The 22,469-nt window shown below is 37.7% G+C and overlaps 1 protein-coding gene across 1 annotated transcript in view; it reads left to right on the forward strand.

Annotated features, from left to right (window-relative positions):
• The first annotated feature begins 2,486 nt into the window (after positions 1-2,486).
• LOC132119440 (cadherin-4-like) overlaps positions 2,487-22,469 on the forward strand; it is a 289,550-nt gene continuing 269,567 nt past the window's right edge. The window contains exons 1-2 of the mRNA XM_059529401.1: positions 2,487-2,792; positions 5,102-5,213. Of these exons, the coding sequence (XP_059385384.1) occupies positions 2,736-2,792; positions 5,102-5,213 (169 nt within the window). The 5' untranslated portion in view covers positions 2,487-2,735. The remainder of the gene's footprint in view (positions 2,793-5,101; positions 5,214-22,469) is intronic.

Here is a 22,469-nt window from a genome sequence, read left to right on the forward strand (position 1 = left end):
AGACCAATTTGTGAGATTTGCTTAATAATTTAACACGGCCTTAAACCAATTCACTTCAAGTGCCCAGATGGTGTTTTTATTAAGCGAATGTTCTGTACTCAAGTAGAATAATTTACACACCTAAAAAAAGCCCTACACTAGAGTACCTCCAAGCTCTGCAATCCACTGAACTCAGAATTATTCACCACATGCTGCTTTGCCGATATATTCAACAACAATATGATGAGAAAAAGACTTTCCCTGGATACACGTCTGTTTGCGAAGGAGATTTCAGACAGTTTAGACATTTCAAAACTGGTTTTGACATTGTGAACTTGAGTCAACAAACTCTGGTTCCTGATTTCAAGGTTTCAAGGTTCAAGATTTGTGATCATTTCGCAATGGTTCTTTCTCCAAGTAAAGATGTGTCTACAATCAGACATGACATTCTCATGTGCATGCAGAATATCTCGCAGCTTGAAGCAGGGAATTCCTTCAAATTTGGTGGAGTGGTGCTTTATATAAGTACCTATTATAGGCTACTTCTTGTTTTAATTTAAACTGAGTAGTAAAATTAAACCAACCTCTATTTAGTATGCACAGAAGAATGTCAAAAAGTCAGGTAAACGAATTGTTCTGTCCTAATTGGCATAAAAGAGCTTGTTCACATTTCTCTCATGTTTCTTTTGATTGGATCAGACTGGCGTCGTCCTTCTGATATGGAAATTGAGCTACCAACTCAGATGAGCGAGAAAATGTCAGCATCATTAAAATGTGGACGACGGCCTTTTGATTACTTTGATTCTGGGCAAAAAGACCGTCGCCAAGGAAGTAAATTAGGAATAACTTGGAGCGCTATATTTGTTACTCACTGTTTAAAACAGTTATGTCTGATGGGATGCAGGTCTTTTACAAAGGATCACAGTGGGTAACGTGGCTGACTCAGCTATGATCAAAAGAGAGAAAAACAAGTGAAGTGTGAAATAGCTTCCTGTGTTGCAGTCTATAGCATGCAGTTGGTTATATGAAGCATGCAAGACAGACGTTTTTGTCTATGGGCAACCTATATTATTCATGGAAAGAGCCTGTTAAGAGTTTACACTTCTAGTCAGAAACATCATTACAAAGAATTTTCCAATGGCACGGAAGACTGGAGAGTGTTTAAACTTCTTTAACTCAGTACTTTTTTACAGTGCTTTGTATCTCAAACTTTTATTTAATATTAATTTATTGTTCGCCCTGTAAATCCTTTGTATTTTACACACAGTGTCATCCCAGGAAAATGGTGGTCATGTATAATTTCAGTCTTTAACTGATGGGATTTCAACACAGTTATTGCTGCAACTCCACTGTAATTCTATAATAAATGGCAGATCCTCTTCACCGTGTGAGTACCTCTCAGAATCTTTCTTTCTTTTTGTTTTCATTTGTGTTTTCATAAGTGATGGTTAATTATCAGTGTTGGGTAAATTATTCTAAAAATATAATGATTTCTTTCTACTAATTACATCTTCAATAGTGTAATCAGATTATCGTACTCATTACTCTCTCTAAAAAGTATTGCATTACTTATTACTAACACTTTCTAAATACGATAGAAACCTCAGCCAGTGGAACTGAAACTGCTCTTTTATTTATTTATTTTTTAATAAATAATATAAATTGCATGCATTATTTAAAGGGGCAAATATACATTAAAAGCATACATTTTAATAGATTCACTAAAATTCACTATTGTTTAGTACAGAACTGTTCTATACAGTATTACATCAGAGGTAATAATTAAATTACAGAAAAATTAAGAGAAATCCCTTACTTTACCTTTTCAAGGAAAAACGAATTATTATTACTTGTAAATACATTAAACCCAACATAACTAATTATCTTTTTACCAAACAAGAAAATGTGTTGTTAGCGTCACATATTAGTTTAATAATTGATTGGCCAAACATTCTGAAGATGTTTTGATTGCTTGCCATTGTAGGTGGAACTATTAATTATCATACTATGACATAAGCCAGATTCCATAATTCAATAACTTTTAATCACTTTCAACAAGGAAATTACTCTTTAGAACATTTGTGTAGTATGCAAACTATTTTAAAAACAATTTTAACAAATCACTAAGGATGCGTGGTATAACTGGGATGTTAAATCATAGAACAAAGTGATAAATAATTACAGTATCTGTGCTCTGTTTATTTATTTATTTCCAGATACACTGTCAGATATTTCGTATGGCAAGGCGCTCGAGCAGCGAACTGTTGCTATTGTAGCCTACTCCCCAGGCGAACGCTAATATTAAGCGAAAGCTTGTAACCTAACTTTTCCTGCTGAAATATCTAAATTATACGCACAATGTTAGGAAACATGTCTTTAAGATCCACAGAGCTTAATTAAGGTGGTCAGACCCCCCTCAGAAAATTCGCCACCTGACTGCAGCGGCAGGCTATTTTAATCTAAAGCAGATGCGCAGAATGTACACAATACGTGCCTGTTTGAGTGTCAGGCGCGCTGTAGTGCGTCTCCGTGTGTCTTTAAGGAGTACGCTGCGGTAGGAGGAGTTGTAGCGGTTGTGACGCCGCCAGCGGAGCCGTGGTGCTGAGCTGAACAGCGCCTGTCCACCTGCAGTAGGGTGCGAGACCGACCGGGACGATATTCTCTCGCATCGCATCGCTCAGCGGACCGCTCGTCAAGCAGGAATTATCTCCACGTTTGTGAATAACAAACATCTGCGTCCTCTGCCGACGGCCAAAATGAAAACCGGCAGCGTGATTCTTGTGGCGTGTGCCTTAGTTGTAGGCACCTCTTTGGTAAGACTAACATTTTTTATTTACAAACATTCTGGAAGTAGGGGTACTTGAATTTAAACACCCGAAAAACTGACCGTATGGAACAGTTCACTTGTATTTGTGCGTTTTATGTCCTCACTTACTTGAAGAATATTGGTGCATCGAGCGTTTACTTTGTTTGGAAATCCAGAATTGCTTTTGTAGCATTTCTGTAAAAGTCGATGTTTTTCTTTCTTTTAGAGAACATTCAAAAAAGTAAATCAGTTTGTGCTGAACACTGGTTGTCTGTCAGGAAGCTGCAGTGGCTAGCAGCTGCACTTTTAGCACACATTGCAGAGGATGTGGCGATGCCTGTAGTGTGTCTGCGAGTAATAGTGCTGTGCTTTCCTTACTGGAGGAATATGTGTATATGCAAATGAATTGTATTCATATTAATTTTCATGTTATTGAAGATTCATTAATAGGAATATCAGGCATGGTTTAATACTGTAGTAGCCTATACTAGAGAACTTGATCAGTGAAAACTTGCTGTTAGCAAGTATGAAACATTAATTCAGTGGAGGAAGAAAAATGCATGTATAACATTAAATGTAATCTAGAAGATGCTGGGTGTTGACTAAATGTAACTTGTGGATATAAAACACACTGCTGTTGAATGTGGCAGATATTGACATTCTCTTTGATGACTCATACAGAATAAAATCTGTATCCAGCTGGGGGTGAAATGTAGCTATAGAGCTGCTTTTTACATGGTGGGCAGAGACAGAGCTGCTTTAGAAAGTACCCATCTCACAGCCTGTTGACTAATGTGATCTGTAGGGAAGCTTTGACACTGACTTCCTCCGTGGATATAAGAAAGAGCTTAGTGTGTCTGCTCTTTGTTGTCTTGATTTTTCAGGTTCATAGTTGTCTGTTTCAGAATGAAAAAAAAAATTATATATATATATATATATATATAGAGAGAGAGAGAGAGAGAGAGAGAGAGAGACCCCTGAAGGCAACTTCTCATTTGGTTTAGATACAGCTGAGGCCTGAGCTTGAACCCTGAATCGTTTTAGAAAAGCCCACCATACTGAGACCGGAATAACCTAAATATGACCCACCTTCTAATTATGCTAAATCTCAGTGGTGAGCACTCTCCATTGATGCATACACATACTCTCTCTCTCTCTCTTTCTCTTTCTCTCTTACACACACACACACACACACACCAGGTCACTATCCTAAAATAGATGCCACTGTAATGGGCACAGTTTCTCTACTGATTTACATGGCAGAACTCCAGCACAACCTTCTTTACTCTGCATTTCCTGTCTTCCTCCGCATCCCGGTTTTCTCCCTCGGTTTGTTTTAATCATCAAACAGGCTAATTTAACTCTTGTTAAAATTTAGAGAAGCTCTTGATGTTTTCACACGTGTAAATTTCTTTAAAACCACCATTAGGGAATGCAGACCTCTGAATGCCAATTAAGAGATTTGCTGTTTTTGATTATGAATGTGTTAATTTGCATAGAAGCATTGAATATTCAAACACTGCACAGGACTATAGCAGTGATTCGCAATGAGGGGTACGTGCACTCCAGAGGGTATTTAATTAGGTTACAGGGGGTGCTTGAAGAGATTGAGATATTGCTTTGTTAGAGCCCCCCCCCTCCTCCAAAAAACAAGAATAATTCATGTTTTAATTTATTATATCATGTAATAATAATTAAAACAATTAATCTCAATGATTAATCCAAAGTTTTTTTTAAGTAATTGAACAACACCCCAAAATGTAGTTTTATAAATTTGCATGGATTATATTAATAACAGATTTTTTTGTTGTTGATTTTATTTTACTTTATTTTATTTGAGTTCACTGATATGAAGTACTGATACTGTAATGATTATTATTATATAATTTATGAAAACTGAATTATTAATAGTATTACTATTAAAGATAAAAATAAATTAAAAAAAGGTTTACTATTGAAAAAGTTACTTGAGCCTTACTCTAAGTACATACGATTTTTACATTTTAAAATAATTGACTAATAATTAAAATAACAAATTTTGATTATAGAATCTTTTTAAGGTTTTAAAAAAAGAAATGGTGCTAGTCAGTGCAGGGTATATAAGACAAAAAAAGGCTTAAACTTGTCTATAGAACAACGATTCTTCCTTAACAGTAAAACGACTGCATCCCTACTCTTTGAGTTTGCCTCCTGAAGGTATTTTTATCTGTTTCGATAACCTTGAATAAGAACCACAACCCTGTGGTCACAAATCAATTTGCCTAACTACTTCCTCTCTCCTGTGTCTTCATAACCAATAATGTCTGTCTTTCTCAGGGGAGTCACGGAAATGCTCCGACCATCGCTCCTTGCAGACCAGGTTTCTCCCAGAGTTTCTACACAGTATTTGTCCCCAGGGGTGTGCTGCAAGGCCTGAACATTCACAAAGGTAAGCGCTTGCAGTGCATTGCGCGATTCGGTGCAGGTTTAAATGTGTGTGTGTGTGTTTGTGTGTTAATCTCACTGGAGCTTTAGCAACAGGTGTGTGGGTGAATGTAAGTACTTGTGCATCCCTTTCTCCCCCTCTTTATGTGTGTAGGCTAAATGTAATATGTTAAAAAAGATTCTAGCTTCATTATTGCATAATTATAGACAATAATTCCCAAATAATCAGGAGATGTTGTTGAATATTCCACAGTACCTGTGCAGTAATTTTAGATTAGTTGCATGATTCCTCAAAAGGTGATAACAGTGATCTAAAGCCAGTGTCATCCGGCTTCAAAATTAGCACAATGCGGAATAACAAGCACAAATAAATGGTTTAGAAAGGAAAAGCACATATGCAGATATGCCAGCGTGCTGAATGTGGTTAGTACACACAGGACCAGTAATGCAATTAGAACACGTTTAAAAAACACAATTCTTTACAAAAGCAGTTTTCAAGGTCGGCAAAACTTCAGGTGATGCATTTAAAGAAACTCATCCATGCTGTGCCAAAAACAACGCTTTTATCTAGGTGGGTTTTGTAAGTGTACGTATACATGTTTCTAATCATTGAGATACAGTTGGCACATGTCTGCATTAATAAACTGCACAAAGCCCATGTCTCCTACTGATCACAATCAGTATGCATATTATTCAGCTTTAGTTTGACTATCAGACAAACCTTGGCTGGATGATTAAAAACATAAATAAATAAAAAATAGAAAGAAACCCATAATCTGAATTTAATGGATAGTTCAGTGGCCCGGCTGGCTACAGAAGCCTCATTTAAATCTTCTGTTCGGCTCCCGCTGGGTGTTTTTTCTGCTTTAAACTTTAAGCTTTTGCTTTTTTTCCCCCTCTGTCCTGCATGTAATACAGTTCCTCTATTCTTTCCCACTTCTTTTCAGCAAGATTTAAGCCGTCCTTTTATTCTGTCACTTTTCATTGCCATTGTACGTGTGTGTGTATGCATACCTGTACATTATGAGGGAATATGCTTTATCTATGGAATTTGTTTTGCTGTTACGGTAAGAGAAAGGATGTCGGGGGGGAAATTGGACTTGCAGAAACAAATCATACAAGAAAATGGCACACTGATTCAATCAATTACCTGTTTTTTCCCTCCACTGCATTCAAACTTTGATTGAGTATAACTGTTATCAGACTAATCAATGGTTTTATTCACATGAACGTGATTGTGTAGATGAAGATTTATTTGTTGTTCTCATTCTGGTTGCAACTTTTGCGCTGATGCAGGAACACAAAATTGAATCTTTGCATAATTGCGTGATCTGTTTTTATTATTTATATTTTAATCTCAATACTTTAAAAAAAATGTTCCTCGTATGCTCTACGTCTAAGATCTGTTTGTTTTGATTCCAGCCTGTGGAGGTTTTGAGGGAACATTGTCAGTCATTGACATGTCAGATGTGCTTGTTACACACAGCAAGTCGGGAGTGTTGGCATGCGTGTCCAAGTACTTGCGCATGAGTCAATCATTTTGTTTACTCGCGGATTTAGATATGAACATCTTGCTGGGATCGCCTCTCAAGCCTGTGCACACAATATCAACCATCATTCAGGCAGCAACCATTCCTTCAATATCCAATAGTGCACTCTTCATTTTAAAAACATGCTTACCACAGCACAACGTCAGGCTGCAGTATGAGCCCTCATAGAGAGTGATTAATGTATAGTCACCAGCCTGGGGGAAGGGTGATGTGTTCAGAGGAACTGTGGTGATCAGGGAGTGGGGTCGCCTCACAGGGACATTAATGATAACAGCCTTGTGTAACCCGGAACCGTCAAAGGGGAGAGTAATAGGTGAGCTGGTGTGCTTGGTAGGGCCAGCAAGCATCAAGTCCAGAAAATCCAGCGTCAGTTTAGCTAAGACTGTAAACATTGGCCTGACACCTCAAGAATGCTAATGCTGAGATGGGAATTCTCAGGAGTGGTCTAAGAGTTGAACTTGGCTGAGGAATCAAAAGTAGAAAGTTCCGCTTGAGTTGCTTCCATGACTATTTAATATGGCTGCGGTGTAGTGGACATCTCAGTTCTCTAGGTACTGCTTAGTATTGGTCTCTAAAGCCTGGCCATCCAAACAGAATCAGATATGACTACTCTTTCATGGTCAGAGCAGTCGGGGTGTCTGCCAGCTGTCCGCTGGTCTCACAGCTGTTTGCGATGCAATTTGCTGATTCCATTTAACTGTTTTCCCACCATTAACGAGTTATCTCGTCATTTAGAAGACAATGCTTCCCCGCCATTGACGAGTTTTTGTGTTTTCACTGGAATACACTCGGGGGCGCTATTACACATCTTCTAAATAAGTACAAAACCTCTCGAACAAAAACACACGTGAACAGGATGGAGAAACAAGCTATCGCTTATGTAAACAGATGCATATAAAAAATAATGCAAGGAGTCCATCAAATTTGAGGGAAAATCATCAAAATTTCTGGCAGTGGATGGCAACTGAAGAGTTAATTACACTAGTAGCTTGTCGTGTTTATTTTCTATTCATTTACAATGGTGTTTGTTCGCGCTGGGCTTTTAATTATAGCAAAGTTTGGGTATTATGACAACAGCGGTGCATTTATACCTATTATCCTCTAATCCTCATGATCACTTTTATTGTTCTTCTATGGATAACGAGCCTATTAAAGACACGGCCCTCGAATGAAGTCGACCGGAGTGGTTATAATTCAACCATCCAACATTTCTAATAGCTTTACACAGTAAAAACAGACAGCGTGAGTCCCTTCAGGCGCTCTGCCTCACTAGACATGATTCATCTTCACGCAGCATGTGAAAAGATTCATCATTTATGCTGACAAAATATAAATGCCAGGGTTGTCACATATTCAGCTGGCCGCAGGAGCAAATGAAAGGCACCCGCATGGCCACAGTAAATAGGTATGGTAAGCATTTGTGTTTTACATGATTGGATTCCAGATTCTAAATGGGAAGTTTTGAATTGCGTGCAACGTTGACTGATGATGTGATCATTTAGCATGGCTCGTTATTGCGGTAGGCAGTCTAGCTCAGGAGAAAATTATATTTTATGAGGTTTTATTGTGTTACGTCATGTCTTCAGGCGTTTATGCAATCGTTTATAGTCGTATAAACTTATGCATAAAGGGCCCATCTCGCTGTGTTGACATGTATGGTGGGGTCTAGTGTTTGAAAAAACGCTGAAAATATGAGATTTTAAGGAACAAAGGAGTGTTACATACAGTCTTTAGATATCAGAATGTGTGAGCTTTGTGCAAGTTTTTGACATTGATTGTGTGTGCAAAAGCCATGAACCAGTGGAATGCATTCAAGTGCTGCTGTCATGGTAACACTTTACAATAAGTTTCCATTTCTTAACATTAGTTAACTTCATTAATTAACATGAACTTACAGTGAATTTTTTATTTTTTTTTGTAAATGCTTCATTTAATGTTAATGTTAATCTTAATGTTAAATTCAGCATTTAATAATACATTATTTAAATCAAAAGATGTATTTGTATTCATTATTTAACTAACATAAATAAACTGTTTGCCAATATGAGCTAACATGAACTAACTGTTGCATTTTTTATTAAAGTTAGTCAGTGCATTAACGCTAACTAATTAGGACATTATTGTAAAGGGTCAGAGAGCTCATTAGAGCAATATATATTAAGAAATACAGAAATGTACATTTATTTGTATATACAAGTTACATGTATACTTATAAGAGTACATATGCATATTTTGTATATAGTACAATTTTCACATTTTTGTACAGTATATTTCTATTTTTGTTTGTTTTGTAACTTTACAGCAATATTTAGCTGATATTTATTTTATTTAACAAAACAAAATGATTAGAAATTATTTTGAATTTGAAAATTTTAAATCTTTTTGGTTATTTTTTTAGATTTTTTGATTTTTTGATGTTACTACAGTTCAAAAGTTTGGTAAGAAAAATGTGTGTATTTTTTTTTTAAGAAATGTCTTATGCGCATCAAGGATGCATTTTTTTGTATATAAGAAATACAGTTAAACAGCAATGGTGTAATAACAGTGAAATATTATTACAATATAAAATAACTATTTTTTTTCAGGATTTTTTGATAAATAGAAAGTTCGGGGAAAACAGCATTTACTTACAATTACAGAATTATTTATTAACATTATAAATATTTTTAGTCAATGCATCCTTGCCAAATAAACCTGTGTGTATATATATATATATATATATATATATATAACCTTACTGACTCCAAACATTGAATAGTAATGTTCATGCAATCAGATCAGTAAAGATTTAAAAGAAGAAAATATAAGGATTCATATACTACATACAAAACATTTATATGAGAGTACAGTATATTGTCTATGAAGACAAATGGAGCATTTGAGCACTGGCCTTTTTCAGAGCATTACCCCACCTGGGAGTGATAAACCATGAAAACGGTTATACCACTGATTGCACATTGTAGTGTAAACCATCATCTTGGCCGAAGAGCAGGATCAGGCACTCTGAAGCTAAAGATAGAGAGATGGAGATGGGGGGAGGACAGGTACACTCTCGCACACAAAAGAACAATCTGATTTGAGTTGCACTTACCCCTAAATGATGGTCTGAAAGGATGCTGTCAGAATCTGTTCAAGAGAACGTGAGCGATGAACTTCAGTTCATAACCCTTTAATATCCGAAACTGTGCTGGTGGGAAACGGAAGTCAGTCGCCTTTGCCGTTAGTTCAGAGATGGCCATTAATCATCTTAATTACTAGTGCTTATGCATAGTCAGAGTCATTTGACTTCTCTGGCAGATTTGTGACACTTGCAGTGCAGCAAAATATAGTGCCTGCTTGGATTTCTTAGACATTCTACGCATACCACATTTTATCACCAAGAAAATATAGTAAGTCCCCACTTCACATGTGCTTTCACTTTAAAAAATATACCTCTCCCACAAGGACATTCACTGAATCCAAATGCACAGACATCTTAAGACAGTTTTACAATAAAACCAGAAGTAGGAGATGGTTTTTGCATGGACTCCCTGGCTCTCTCTCTGCTTTCCAGTCGTGTCTTGAAGTTTACCTCATTATCTAGCAAACACATTGCTCTCCATACTTACACTGTGCTGTGGAACCTCTCATGGATACAGACATTCATAAAAGCTCATTAGGATGGTACTGCTTGAGCCCTGTGTGGAGCTTTGCAGTCACAAACACAACAGGGTTAAGAGTTTTTCATAAAACAGAACGTTTCAACTGAATTCTGATTGGATGAGCTACTGTATATTAAAATCTGCCTAAACAGCAGATTTTAAGTTGTTAAAAAATAAATATATAAATGAAAATTATAAAATAATATTATGTGTGTATGTGTGTGTATATATATATATATATATATATATATATATATATATATATATATATATTAGAAAGCAGAAAGGACAGTTTTCAATTTAATCGTACTTTTTCCATCTCATTGTCACTTATTGTGAAATAGCAACATGCAAAGTTGCAGCTTTTGATTTAATAATAAACTGCGCTATTGGAAATTGAAACAATGTGTTTTGTATTGCTCAATATTGCTTACATTTTATATGATTTATAACAATATTTATGCTGTTCTCTAGGATGATATCTCTTGCATTATATGCTGTTATTGAACAGAATCTAGTAAGGTTTGCTACTCAGCTCAAGTGGACCAAGCATTCAGGAGTGTACCATACATACAGACTTGATTTGTTTCATGCCTGATTTATTTTTCCGCAACACTGTACCTAGTGAGTACAATATATCAGTCTATATTAAAGAAAGAAATCTTGATTTCCTTGGATCTTTATTTTCCTTCCCATCCCTCTCTCATGCTGTATTTCCACCACTCACCTAAGAGTTCTTTATTAAGTTTTCTTATGGTTCACTGTCTATTTGAATATAAATCAGATTGGATTGTCGTCTTAAAGGCAGACTTTTCACTGCTGGCTGCATGTTTACTATTAGCCAGTAAGGCATTTCTAATTTTGCATTGGCCCCATCACTTAGAGACGCATTCTGATCTAACATATTCAGATGCTTTGGTGCTTGAGGTTGTTAACCTGAGATCGATGTGGCATAAGAGGGCTGTGCTTCTGATGGAAGGTCTTGAGCACACTTCTATTGAAAGAAAAAATATGTTGATTCATTCATTATTAAGGATGTTAATATGAATAGTTCTTTTTTAAATAGATATTTCATTTAATTATATATCAGGGTGAAAAATATTACACATACGCAAGGACACGTCAATCCAAAAGCACAATTTTTATCAGTAAAACATTTCTATGTGATCAAACTATCAAAGAATGTCTAGATCAAAATACAAGAATATAGTTTACCTGTGATCAAATGTTTAGACTCATTCCTTCAGATTCATTGAACACATTTTACTCAAAAGAACTATTCCTTTTCAAATTGGTATTGGTGCTTCTCTTAAGAACATGCCAAGGACAGCTAGGGCAGTGGCCTTATGGACTTTTTGTTTTTAATGGTGATTTTGTGTTCCAGTTCCCATTCATTATTGTGTGGGGGGAGGGAACGACCCACACATTCCTCAAAATATCTCCCCTTTTTTAATTTTTATATTTTTTGTGAAACTGGCTGCTCTTTTTCTTATAATAAAAAAGTGCTATCAATGTTCACAACGTGTGTATCATAAGCCATATGCAGTGATATTTTAGCATTATTTATGAACTATAAGTGTATTCATATTAATTTCACAAACTTTAGTAGTATTTAGTAGGTTTTTTATATCAATAAATAACTTTTTATTTCATTTTTGTAATTTAGTATGTCAACCTTATTTTATTTTATCTCAGTTCATTGCTAAGGTCTTATTATCATTTAATTTAAGTTTCAGTTTTTCATATAATATTTATATTTTATTTCAGATTTAACTAACTAAAGTTAACTAAAATGGTTTTTCATTTTATTTTACTTTTAAACATAATTTTCCTTTTGTTTGGGTGTACTGATAGTTTAAGAGTATTTGTCTAATGGTATACAGTATGTGTATGACACAATACATGTTCTTACACATCACGAATGTGGAACTAAACAAACTCTCTCACTTTTTCTAAATATACATATGTATGTGTGTTCTCAGAGGGTCATTACGAGTTTCATGACTCTGACCTAGCGGTGTCTTTAATTCCTCATCATGCCCTTAGGTTCTGTTTTAATTACTTCTTCCTTTGACATGGTGGGTTTATTTTAAGGAGCAAATACTAAAACGCCACCGGGAAAGCGAACATGATTCAGCCCAGAGAATCTCAAGGTTTGGCACCGATCTAAATCAAGTCGACGAAGGTAATGGGAAAGAGGTTAGATATAGCGCTTTTTCTCAGTGTTCGAGATCGCAGAAGGGCTGGGGGGATGAAGAAGGGAGCATGTGAAAAAAGAGGTGAGGAATGCTAATTGTATTCATAAGATGCAGCCTTAGTTTATCCTTATCTGTGCGCCTCTCTCTCTCTCTCTCTCTCTCTCTCCCTTTTTTGAGGCTTGCAGACAGCTTCACTTCAAGTCCATAGGTTGTCTTAAAGAGATTCCGCTGAGAAGGCTGTGGTCACGGACTGTTAGACATGCATTTAGTCTGTTTGCTTATATAAATGCAGGACTCAAAAGAAGACATAAGTACACATAGACAAACAGAAAAGGTGTTGCTGAGTATATTTGGCTGACGTCTTGAATTTGAATCACACCCACAAACACGGGCACGCAGACTCTTTCCAAGCCTGACAGACTGTCATTTGATTGTGTCTTTGGGGTTACGTTCGGTGTTTGTAGCATTTTGTCTTGATTGACAAGGGCCACAGGAAGTGGAAGCATCCCTCCATTCAGTGAGTGATTATCTTAAATGGGTAAATTAAGAGATTACAAACTGGCCCAGTAATCCAGCTGTCAATCTGTTGAATCATTAAGGAGGTAGAAGAGAGAGGGACAGAAAGAGAAGAGAGGAAACTTTGGTGTTTGGAAGCGAGGATTAGTCTTTAGTATCTCACATGGCTCCGTTTTCCTAATCTTTATGAAACCTTGCATCATTGTAGGTGATATTATCATGTAAAATGATGTTCTGTTGAAAGAGATACTGTAGTTCATCCAGAAATGAAAACGCTGTCATTATTTACTTACCCTTATGTAATGCTAAACTATTTTGACTTTCTTTAAGTTACTTTTTAAAGACATGGCTGCTCTATTACATTTTGTAAAATTGTCTCTCAAAGTCCAAAATGTCTAAAAAGCACAGTCATTTTTTTTTGTGCATCTGAAGCCATATACTGTACAATGTAATTTCAGTATTATTTATATATTGCTATATTATTTATTAATATTTTAATTTATATAGCTTTTATTTGTATATTTTTCATTTTCATATTCATTTTAAGTCAAGTCAAGTCACCTTTATTTATATAGCGCTTTAAACAAAATACATTGCATTTTAGTTTAGGTTTAATAATTTTGTTGTGTATTTTCATCATTTTCATTAGTTTTTCTAGTATTTCTATTTAGATTTATTTATAACACTTTACAAAAAGGTTACATTAGATACTGTAAATGTATTAACTATTATGAACAAAACAATGAACAATACAGTACAATTTATTACAGTATTTATATTTGTTTATGTTAATGAAAAAAAAACAGTTGTTGGTTCATGTTAATTCACAGTGCATTAACTAATGTTAACAAACTTTTGATTTTAATAGTGCATTAGTAAATGTTGAAATTAACATTAAGATTAATAAAAGCTGTATACGTATTGTTCATGCTTAGTGCATGTTAACTAAAGTAGTATAGAAAGCTTAGCTTTTCATCTTATATTTACATTCTATTTTGGCTTTATTTACATCAATGAAAACTATTTTTAATCATTTTAGTTTCCCTTAACAACAACAAAACTGGCCACATGATAGATTTGTATATATATAAAAAAATAATAAAATAAAATGAAGACATTTTTCATTCCATAACTCTGAAATCCAATGGAGGCATTGATATCAATGATGTCAATACAATAAGGCAGGCAAGAACTTTTCAATTCACAATTTTTTGCCATATCTATGATATATGTAGACATAAGCGTAATTGAAGACTTTTGATCCTCATTCACATTCAATATGTGTAAATGTGACAAAACGAGGCGACATTCCTTGAACTGTTCCTTGAAGTTTGCTTTGAAGCTCACTTTTTGAAAACAACTTCTGTACAATTATGAAATACGCTTTCTAGGCCAGTGAAATGGCAGACTAATAAATCAGACTATAAAAAAGGGAATGATAGAAATGGAAATACTTTGGATTTTATAATATAAACCCCAAGTATTTGACTATCGATCGTTTCAAAACCATTGTCTACAATCACAGTTGGGAACAGACTGGACTATCCATATCTGCGTCTGTCCTTTCATTGATTTCTTTTGTTATGAAGTTGTTTAGATTGTCTATAACGGATAGGCCTTTTGTAAATTATGAATATCAGCTCAAACTTGTAGACGTTTCTAGAATCTTGGAGCTGCTTTGGGGGCTGGAGTAAGGCGAGGAAAAATCAATATAAAATTCCACTGTGCTGCCAGTTCAACATGGTCACTCACTTATAGCATTGATTGGCTCTTCTAAAGAATCTTTGCAGCTTTATTTATACGTTCATACCAGCATTCATACAAACAAAAACCTTTTGGAAAGTTAAAATACTGAAGGACGAGGAAACGCATGTTGAGAGAAGGTGAAGCCAGGTGAGACTGCAGAAGCAGAAAAAGGGGGCAACAAAAAAATCGAGGATTCAAGGTCTGTGTCTATATTCCCAAAGCCTACTGAAGTTCCCTGGATGTCGGCCCAGGAATGCAAATATGATTATCAAAAAATATCTTCTGCAAGTGCTCGGACTCTAAATTGTCCTCTTCAGACTATAAATTTTCCACAGGCCTGCAACAAGCTCACTGAATTTCACTGAACTGTGGTCTGTAACTAAAAAGATGTATGGTGGCACAGGCTTCAGCTCTTTTGCAATGATAAAGAGCTTGGCCATTGGTGGGTAAAAATTATGTTTGCAAAAGGACTATTCAAATCTCATCCCTGGCTACCAGTGGCTTAATTTTGAATTCTGCAAGTGTGAACAATATTCATTATCGCCAAATGCAGCAGTTTCATAATAAAAAAAATAAACATTACCAGACCCTTGGCTGATATTTGGTTTATTTATTTATTCAAATCATGAATGCTGTTTACAACAGATAATTTGAAGGTGAGCTATGAGACCTGAATGTGAATGAAAAGTCCATAATGTCCAATGGCCATTGTGCTGGATTTGATAATTCACTAAATAGCACAAAATAAATCCATTTCTGCTTCACTCACTGCGTCATCAATGCACCGACGCTAGTAAAGTCAGGGTTTTAAATTGTCTGGTAACATTTTGCTTTGATGGTTACATATAACTGCAAGCCAGATTTAATTAAGCACTTCAAGTCTATACCAAGAGCCAGAATCATGTTTCCGAATGGCTTTAATTTATCAAATGAATCTATTGATGAAAGGTAAATGGATGTCTGAATGTATTTAAGGCCACTTGGTAAGCCTTGAGTCTGGTTGCTTGGATGGGTAATGTTCTTGTCATAGACTTGTGATTCTGCAGGAATGCTTGACAATCCAACTGACATTGGAGCTGTAAAAACTAATTATCGCCATGGTCATGAACAGCAAGAGTGTTTTTATTGTATCAATGCTGTGGAGAACAGTGTTAGTTCACATTCAGAAAATCCACACATCGCTATATGTTTTTTTTTTTTCCCTTCAAGTACAGAGACAAGCTTAGCAGACACAGCATTATATTGCTAGGCCGTGCCTCTGACAGTTTAAGGAGTTTTGAGAGTCTTTTGAGGTTCTACCACATAGTTAAGCTTAATAGAGTCATTATATAATATACAGTACCTGTGGTTTTGGCTGTACTATTGGATCCAGTAGACCACAGATGGCTTTACTGCTTTACTGCTTCATAATAATAATAATAATAATTCATATAGCACTTTTTTACTTTTCTAAGCACTCAAAGTGTTCTTCATTGTGAGGGGGGTATCTCCTCGTCCACCATCAGTGTGCAGCATCCACCTGGATGATGCTATGGGAGACACACACCAGCTTATAAGTGGAGAGGAGACAGACTGATGAAGCCAATCAGTAGATATGGGGATTGTTGGGATTGTTAAGGGGCCATGGTGGTCAAAGGCCAATGGGCGAATTTGGCCAGGTTGCTGAGGTCACGCCTCTACTCTTTTTGAAAGACTTCCTGGTATTTTTCATGACCAAATAGAGTCAGGACCTTAGTTTAACATCTCATCTGAAGGACAGTGCTCTTTGACAGTATAGTGTCCCCGTCACTATACTGGGGGCATTAGGACCCACACAGACCACAGAGTGAGCACCCCCTGCTGGCCTTACTAAGCACCTCTTCAGCAGAGGCCTAGTTTCCCAGGAGGTCTCCCATCCAGGTACTGACCAAGCTCAACCCTGCTTATCTTAAGCGGGCAACCAGTCTTGGGCTGTAGGGTGATATGGCTGCAGGCCATGAACAGTATATGTGATTTTGTGAGTGATGTTGGCAAGGTGAAAGGAATATCTTTAGGTCAAAACAAGTAAGGATTTAAAAGAAAATATGAAACTTATAAAAACACATAAACTGCTGTTCAAAATTTTGGGGTCAGTTATTATTATTAAGTTATTCTTTTATTCAGCAAGGATTCATTCATTTGAACAAGAGTGACAGGAATTGTCACAACTGCTTCCGCAACTTTAATAACAATAAGTAATGTTTCTTGAGCATAAAATCTGCATATTGGAATGATGTCTGAAGGATCATGTGACAAAGAAGACTGGAGTAATGACGATGAAATTTCAGCTTTGCCATGGCAAAAATAAATAATTTTTAAATATATCAAAATAGAAAACATTTATTTTAAATTGTAACAATACAGATTTTGCAGCCTTGGTGAACATACAGTTTACTGTTGTCACGCTGTCTGGTCTCTGTTTCCCTGGATTTCCACTAGTGGTCTCACTTCCCCATAGGCACCTCACCGTAAGCACTACAATTCCCACTAGTCTTGTCCCTTCATCACAGTAATTGCACTCCTGTTAATTGCACTCAGGTGTCTTCACTTGTTAGTCATTATCCTCCCCATTATTAACCAGTCCTTTTCTGTTTGTCTGCATGGAGTCCTTACTTTCCTTCACCTAGTGTCCTCGTGTTCCTAGTTTTCTAGTTCCTGTTCTTGATCCTGTTTGTTTATTTGTTTGTTTCTGTTTTGGACTGATGTTTGGTTACGACCCCGGCTTGTTTTGACTCTGATTTTGGATTGCCCAATAAATCTCACACTGCACTTGGATCTCACGTCTCCTGTGTACCCGAATGTGACAGAAGGACTCTGTAATGAATTAAACTTCCTAATCATCTGGAAGAAGGAGGCGGGAACCGGCGGACAATCAAAATGAAACTTTAATAATACAAAATAAACACAAAACAGTGCACCAGCCCCTCACGGACGACTGGTGCGCTCAAAATAAAACCAAAACACAACTAAAAGCCCAGGCCTGGTCCTCTCTCGTCCTTCACTGTTGTCGCTCCAGTTTTATATCCTTCCATCTCCTACGTGGGACTCGAGACTGGCAGTGGGTCGCAGGTGTCACTAATTTCCCAATCATTGCCGGCCTCCCTCCTTGTTCCCACGTCCCTCGGCCCCGCCCCACTCGCCACAGACTCCATCATGCCAAGATCCAGTGGTGTGGGATTTCGTATATGTTCCCCACCCACCATAGAGGAGCGGATGGGGAGACTTTCAAACCTAACCACTCTCTGTCAAAAGGGGAGTGAGGTGGGTGGCTTGGCGCAAATGTTCTGGACAATGGCAGTGGGGCTGGGGTATAATGATGAGGTCCTGAAGGACCTATTCAACAACTGCCAGGATGAACCTTTGCCTGGGTGGGAGATGAAGGGGCTGGAGATCCTGGACTTTTGGGGGTTCACCAGTTACCTACAGCATCGATCTCGGTGGGATGACTCAGCCACACCTGTCTCTCTCGGTGGGATGGCCGACTTTAGACTGGGGTCTACAGACAGTAGGACAGCCAGCCCAGCACCACTGCACAATATGGCCGCCAGCCCAGTGCCATAGCACAAGGTGGTCGCCGGTCCAGCGCCACTGCCCAAGATGGCCGCCGGCCCAGCACCACTGCCCAAGAAGTCCGCCGGCCCAGCTCCACTGCCCAAGATGGCCGCTGGTCACTGGTGATCTTCAAGGACAGAGTCAAGTCACCGGTGTTCTTCATGGGCAAATTCAAGTCACCGGTGTTCTTCATGGGCAAAGGCAAGTCACCAGTGATCTTCATGGACAAAGTCAAGTCACCAGTGATCTTCATGGACAAAGTCAAGTCACCAATGATCTTCATGGGCAAAGTCAAGTCACCAGTGTTCTTCATGGGCAAGGTCAAGTCACCGACTATCTTCATGGGCAAAGGCAAGTCACCATTGATCTTCATGAGCAAATGCAAGTCACCAATGATTTTCATGAGCAGAGTCAAGTCACCATTGATCTTCCTGAATCCAGTCTAAACTCTGCGGAACTACCAGAGCTTCTCCACGTCTCTGCTGAACTACCAAAGCCTCTCCACGTCTCTGCTGAACTACCAGAGCCTCTCCACGTCTCAGCCGAACTCTCTGAGCGCTCGACTGATCCTGTCGTGGCCACGGAGGCCACCCTTAACTTGTTCATGTTCTCTGTTTCAGACTTGCCTATCCAGACTTGCTCTCATGTATCATCGATCCCACTGTGGTGGTCCTCTGCGCCGCCCTGTTGGGCTTCTGTCTCGACCGCACGGTTGTGGTGGTCTTCTGCGCTGCCCTGGTGGGCTTCTGTCTCGACCGCACGGATGTGGTGTTCTTCTGCGCTGCCCTGGTGGGCTTCTGTCTCGACCACACGGTTATGGTGGTCTTCTGCGCCGCCCTGGTGGGCTTCTGTTTCGACCGCACGGATGTGGTGGTCTTCTGCGCCACACTGGTGGGTTTCTGACTCAACCTCATGGCTCCAATTCCACCTTGCTCCACCCTGGATTCCTGACCTGTCGGTTCGGCCCTGGGCCACTGAACTTTCTGTTCTCCCCTGGACTTGTGTTTTGTTGTTGTTTTGTTTTTGTTTTTTTGGCACTTCCTGTCTCTGTTACCCTCTATTACCTGGCCCTCCGTCCCTCCCCCTGGTTCTCCGCCAGTCCACCTCCCTCTTGTGTTCCTTGTTTTTGTTAATAACACTTGTTTCTGTTTCCCCATTTTACCTGGCCCTCCGTCCCTCCCCCTGGTTCTCTGCCGCTCCACCTCCCTCCTGGTCTCTGTATTCCTTGGTCTCTTCTTGGGTTCGGGTGGAGCATCTGGTAGCTGCTCCGTGGAGGAGGGAGTAATGTCACCCTGTCTGGTCTCTGTTTCTCTGGTTGTCCACTAGTGGTCTCACTTCCCCATAGGCACCTCACCATAGGCACTACAATTCCCACTAGCCTTGTCCCTTCATCACAGTAATTGCACTCCTGTTAATTGCACTCAGGTGTCTTCACTTGTTAGTCATTATCCTCCCTATATTAACCAGTCCTTTTCTGTTTGTCTGCATGGAGTCCTTACTTTCCATCAACGACCCCGGCTTGTTTTGACTCTGGTTTTGGATTGCCCAATAAATCCCACACTGCACTTGGATCTCACGTCTCCTGTGTACCCGAACGTGACAACTGTCCCCAGACTTTTAAGTGGTCGTGTATGTTCATTTTTAATTAAAATAGCTTTTTGAACTAATGAAATAAAAGCACATTTATTTACACTCAATCATGTGAACATGCATATTGTTTACAGATTGGCACCATTAACTTTCTCTGTAAGAATTTAGCCTTTTTAAAAAAAGAAAAGTTGTGGTGACATGAAATTAATACTTGTGGTAATCAACATTAAACCATAAGTGCGTTGATTGCACTTAATTCATACTGAACCCAAAATATTTCTTCTAAGCAGCACACCTGTTTTAAAAAAACCGTCAAGAAGCTACTCCATAGGCACAAATACAAACTCAACACAACACACAAAGAGGCACAGATGTTCAGACACGTGTGCATATGCACACAAGCGCACACACAGACCCAGATCCTTGCAAGCACTGTGAATGTGCTGTTAAACAACCACATTCTGTGATGTCATTGTCTTTAGATCTCAGGAGAAATACCTCTCACAGCTGTAGCAGTGGGAATCTTCTATATTCTCTCCAAACATCAGTACTGGAAAATACCTGGAGTTTCCCTGCCGACACCCACAGAGTTACAAAACTGAAGGTTCACTTTATTGCTTTGAAGCTGCACGGTTTAGAAAATACACAAACACACACATAGTCAATGGATGGAAAAGTGCACAAAAACACACGCATCCATTCAAAGACACACTCTATTTTACAGAGCTTAGAAGGTAATTTCATCTGTAAGTATAATGACACTGAAGGAAGCACCATCACTGGTGCACAGATCAAAGTCTGCAAGTTACTTTCTGACCCTGTGGCCTGTGGTTTTTTTGTATTTCATTGATTTTGGATCCAATTTACACTTCCTCAACCAATCCCAAACGTCTCTCCTTCTATATAAAAAGAGATATATGGAAGATTTACATCATTACGCCAGTAGGTGTCGACAAATTAAGTTTTTTTAGTTAGTCATATAATCAATAATTAAACGGATACATTCGAAAATGAAACAGGTGGCTGTGTTTATAAATAAGTCATTCACTTTTGATCAATTGTTCAAAAACTCTGATTCGTTCAATAACGAAAACAGATGAGTTAGTTATTGAATCATTCAGTCATCGCATTAGCTCAAAAACATTGGTTTATTAAGAAATAAAACACTACAAAATGTTTCTCTGAGACATTTAAGCATACAGTTACTGGACATATTGTGCCAAAATGGTAGTCAATATTAACTTCTCTTATTGAACTTTAAAATGCAGTATGTCTGTATATTTATCATTATGTGTTGCATATAGTCTCTTGGTAGCTGTTCTGAACTGTTGTTTTAGAATCAGAACTAATTTGTGAATGAGGCATTCATTTATGGCAGTTTTTCAAAATAAACAGGTTAAACGGGTTAGCAAAACGAACTGTGTTGGTTTGTAATTCAGTATGTATCATTCGTACAGCTTGCGTGATGATTCATTTGAAACACACTCTCTGTTCATACAACAGTAACTGGATATTACAGAATGCAGAGAACAAAATGAGTGCTGGATGAGCTGGATATTTACTTACAGTCAGATTAAACTTAATCTGCAAATGCATCCTATGATTTGGTGAAGATGAAGAAGCTCTTTATTAAATTCTGCATGAGCATGTGCAGCTTTTACTGGAGCTAAATTTGCCAACCAGAAGGTATCAGAATACCTTGTGCTTTACCATGCCATAAACAGTACATGAATATGACAATAATTCTACAGTTGGTAGAATAACCAGAAATTAGAAATAGATACAAATACGGTTTTGTTGTCATGCCACTTGTTTACATATTATAATTTTCTTAATTATACTAACATTATTTACAAAATGATTATTCTGACAATATTTTTGTTCTATTGCACCTTTTTTTAGCAATGTTGAAACCTTGATAGCTTGTAGTGGGTAATTCTATTGAATTTGTCTGTAGAGTATTTAGTGGCTCACGTTTGTGGAGTAGCTTGCCCAACACTGTTGACATCGGATCAAATGTAGCTTGGTTGCCCACAATGCCATATTTCTTTACACCCCCGTGGCAGAAATGTAACATGCTTAACTATGCATCAACATGGATGTTGACTCAAGAATCATGAGCAAATCACCTATTTAAAGAGCACCATAGTGTGTGCCCTTGGGATTATGCAGCTGTCTCATGTCTTTGTGTGAGAAAGAATAATAGTTTTTTCTCTAATTACGAACGTGAGATGAGGCTGTGGTGTGGCTGTTCACAGCTGCCATGTTTTCATTCTTGTTGGCACCTTTCTGGTTGAAAATTAGATTTTCTACCATCTGGATTTGTGGTTTATGCTGATGGAACAAAGTCGCTCAAGTGGAGTTGAAGATGGTTTGCTGTAAAATGTCTCAGTATATTACTGTGAAAAGATCTGTTAGCGTTTCCTTAAGCAATTTGTATGAACTTTAA

Source organism: Carassius carassius, chromosome 38 (assembly GCF_963082965.1).
Source record: "Carassius carassius chromosome 38, fCarCar2.1, whole genome shotgun sequence".
NCBI classification, from domain to species: Eukaryota; Metazoa; Chordata; class Actinopteri; order Cypriniformes; family Cyprinidae; genus Carassius; species Carassius carassius.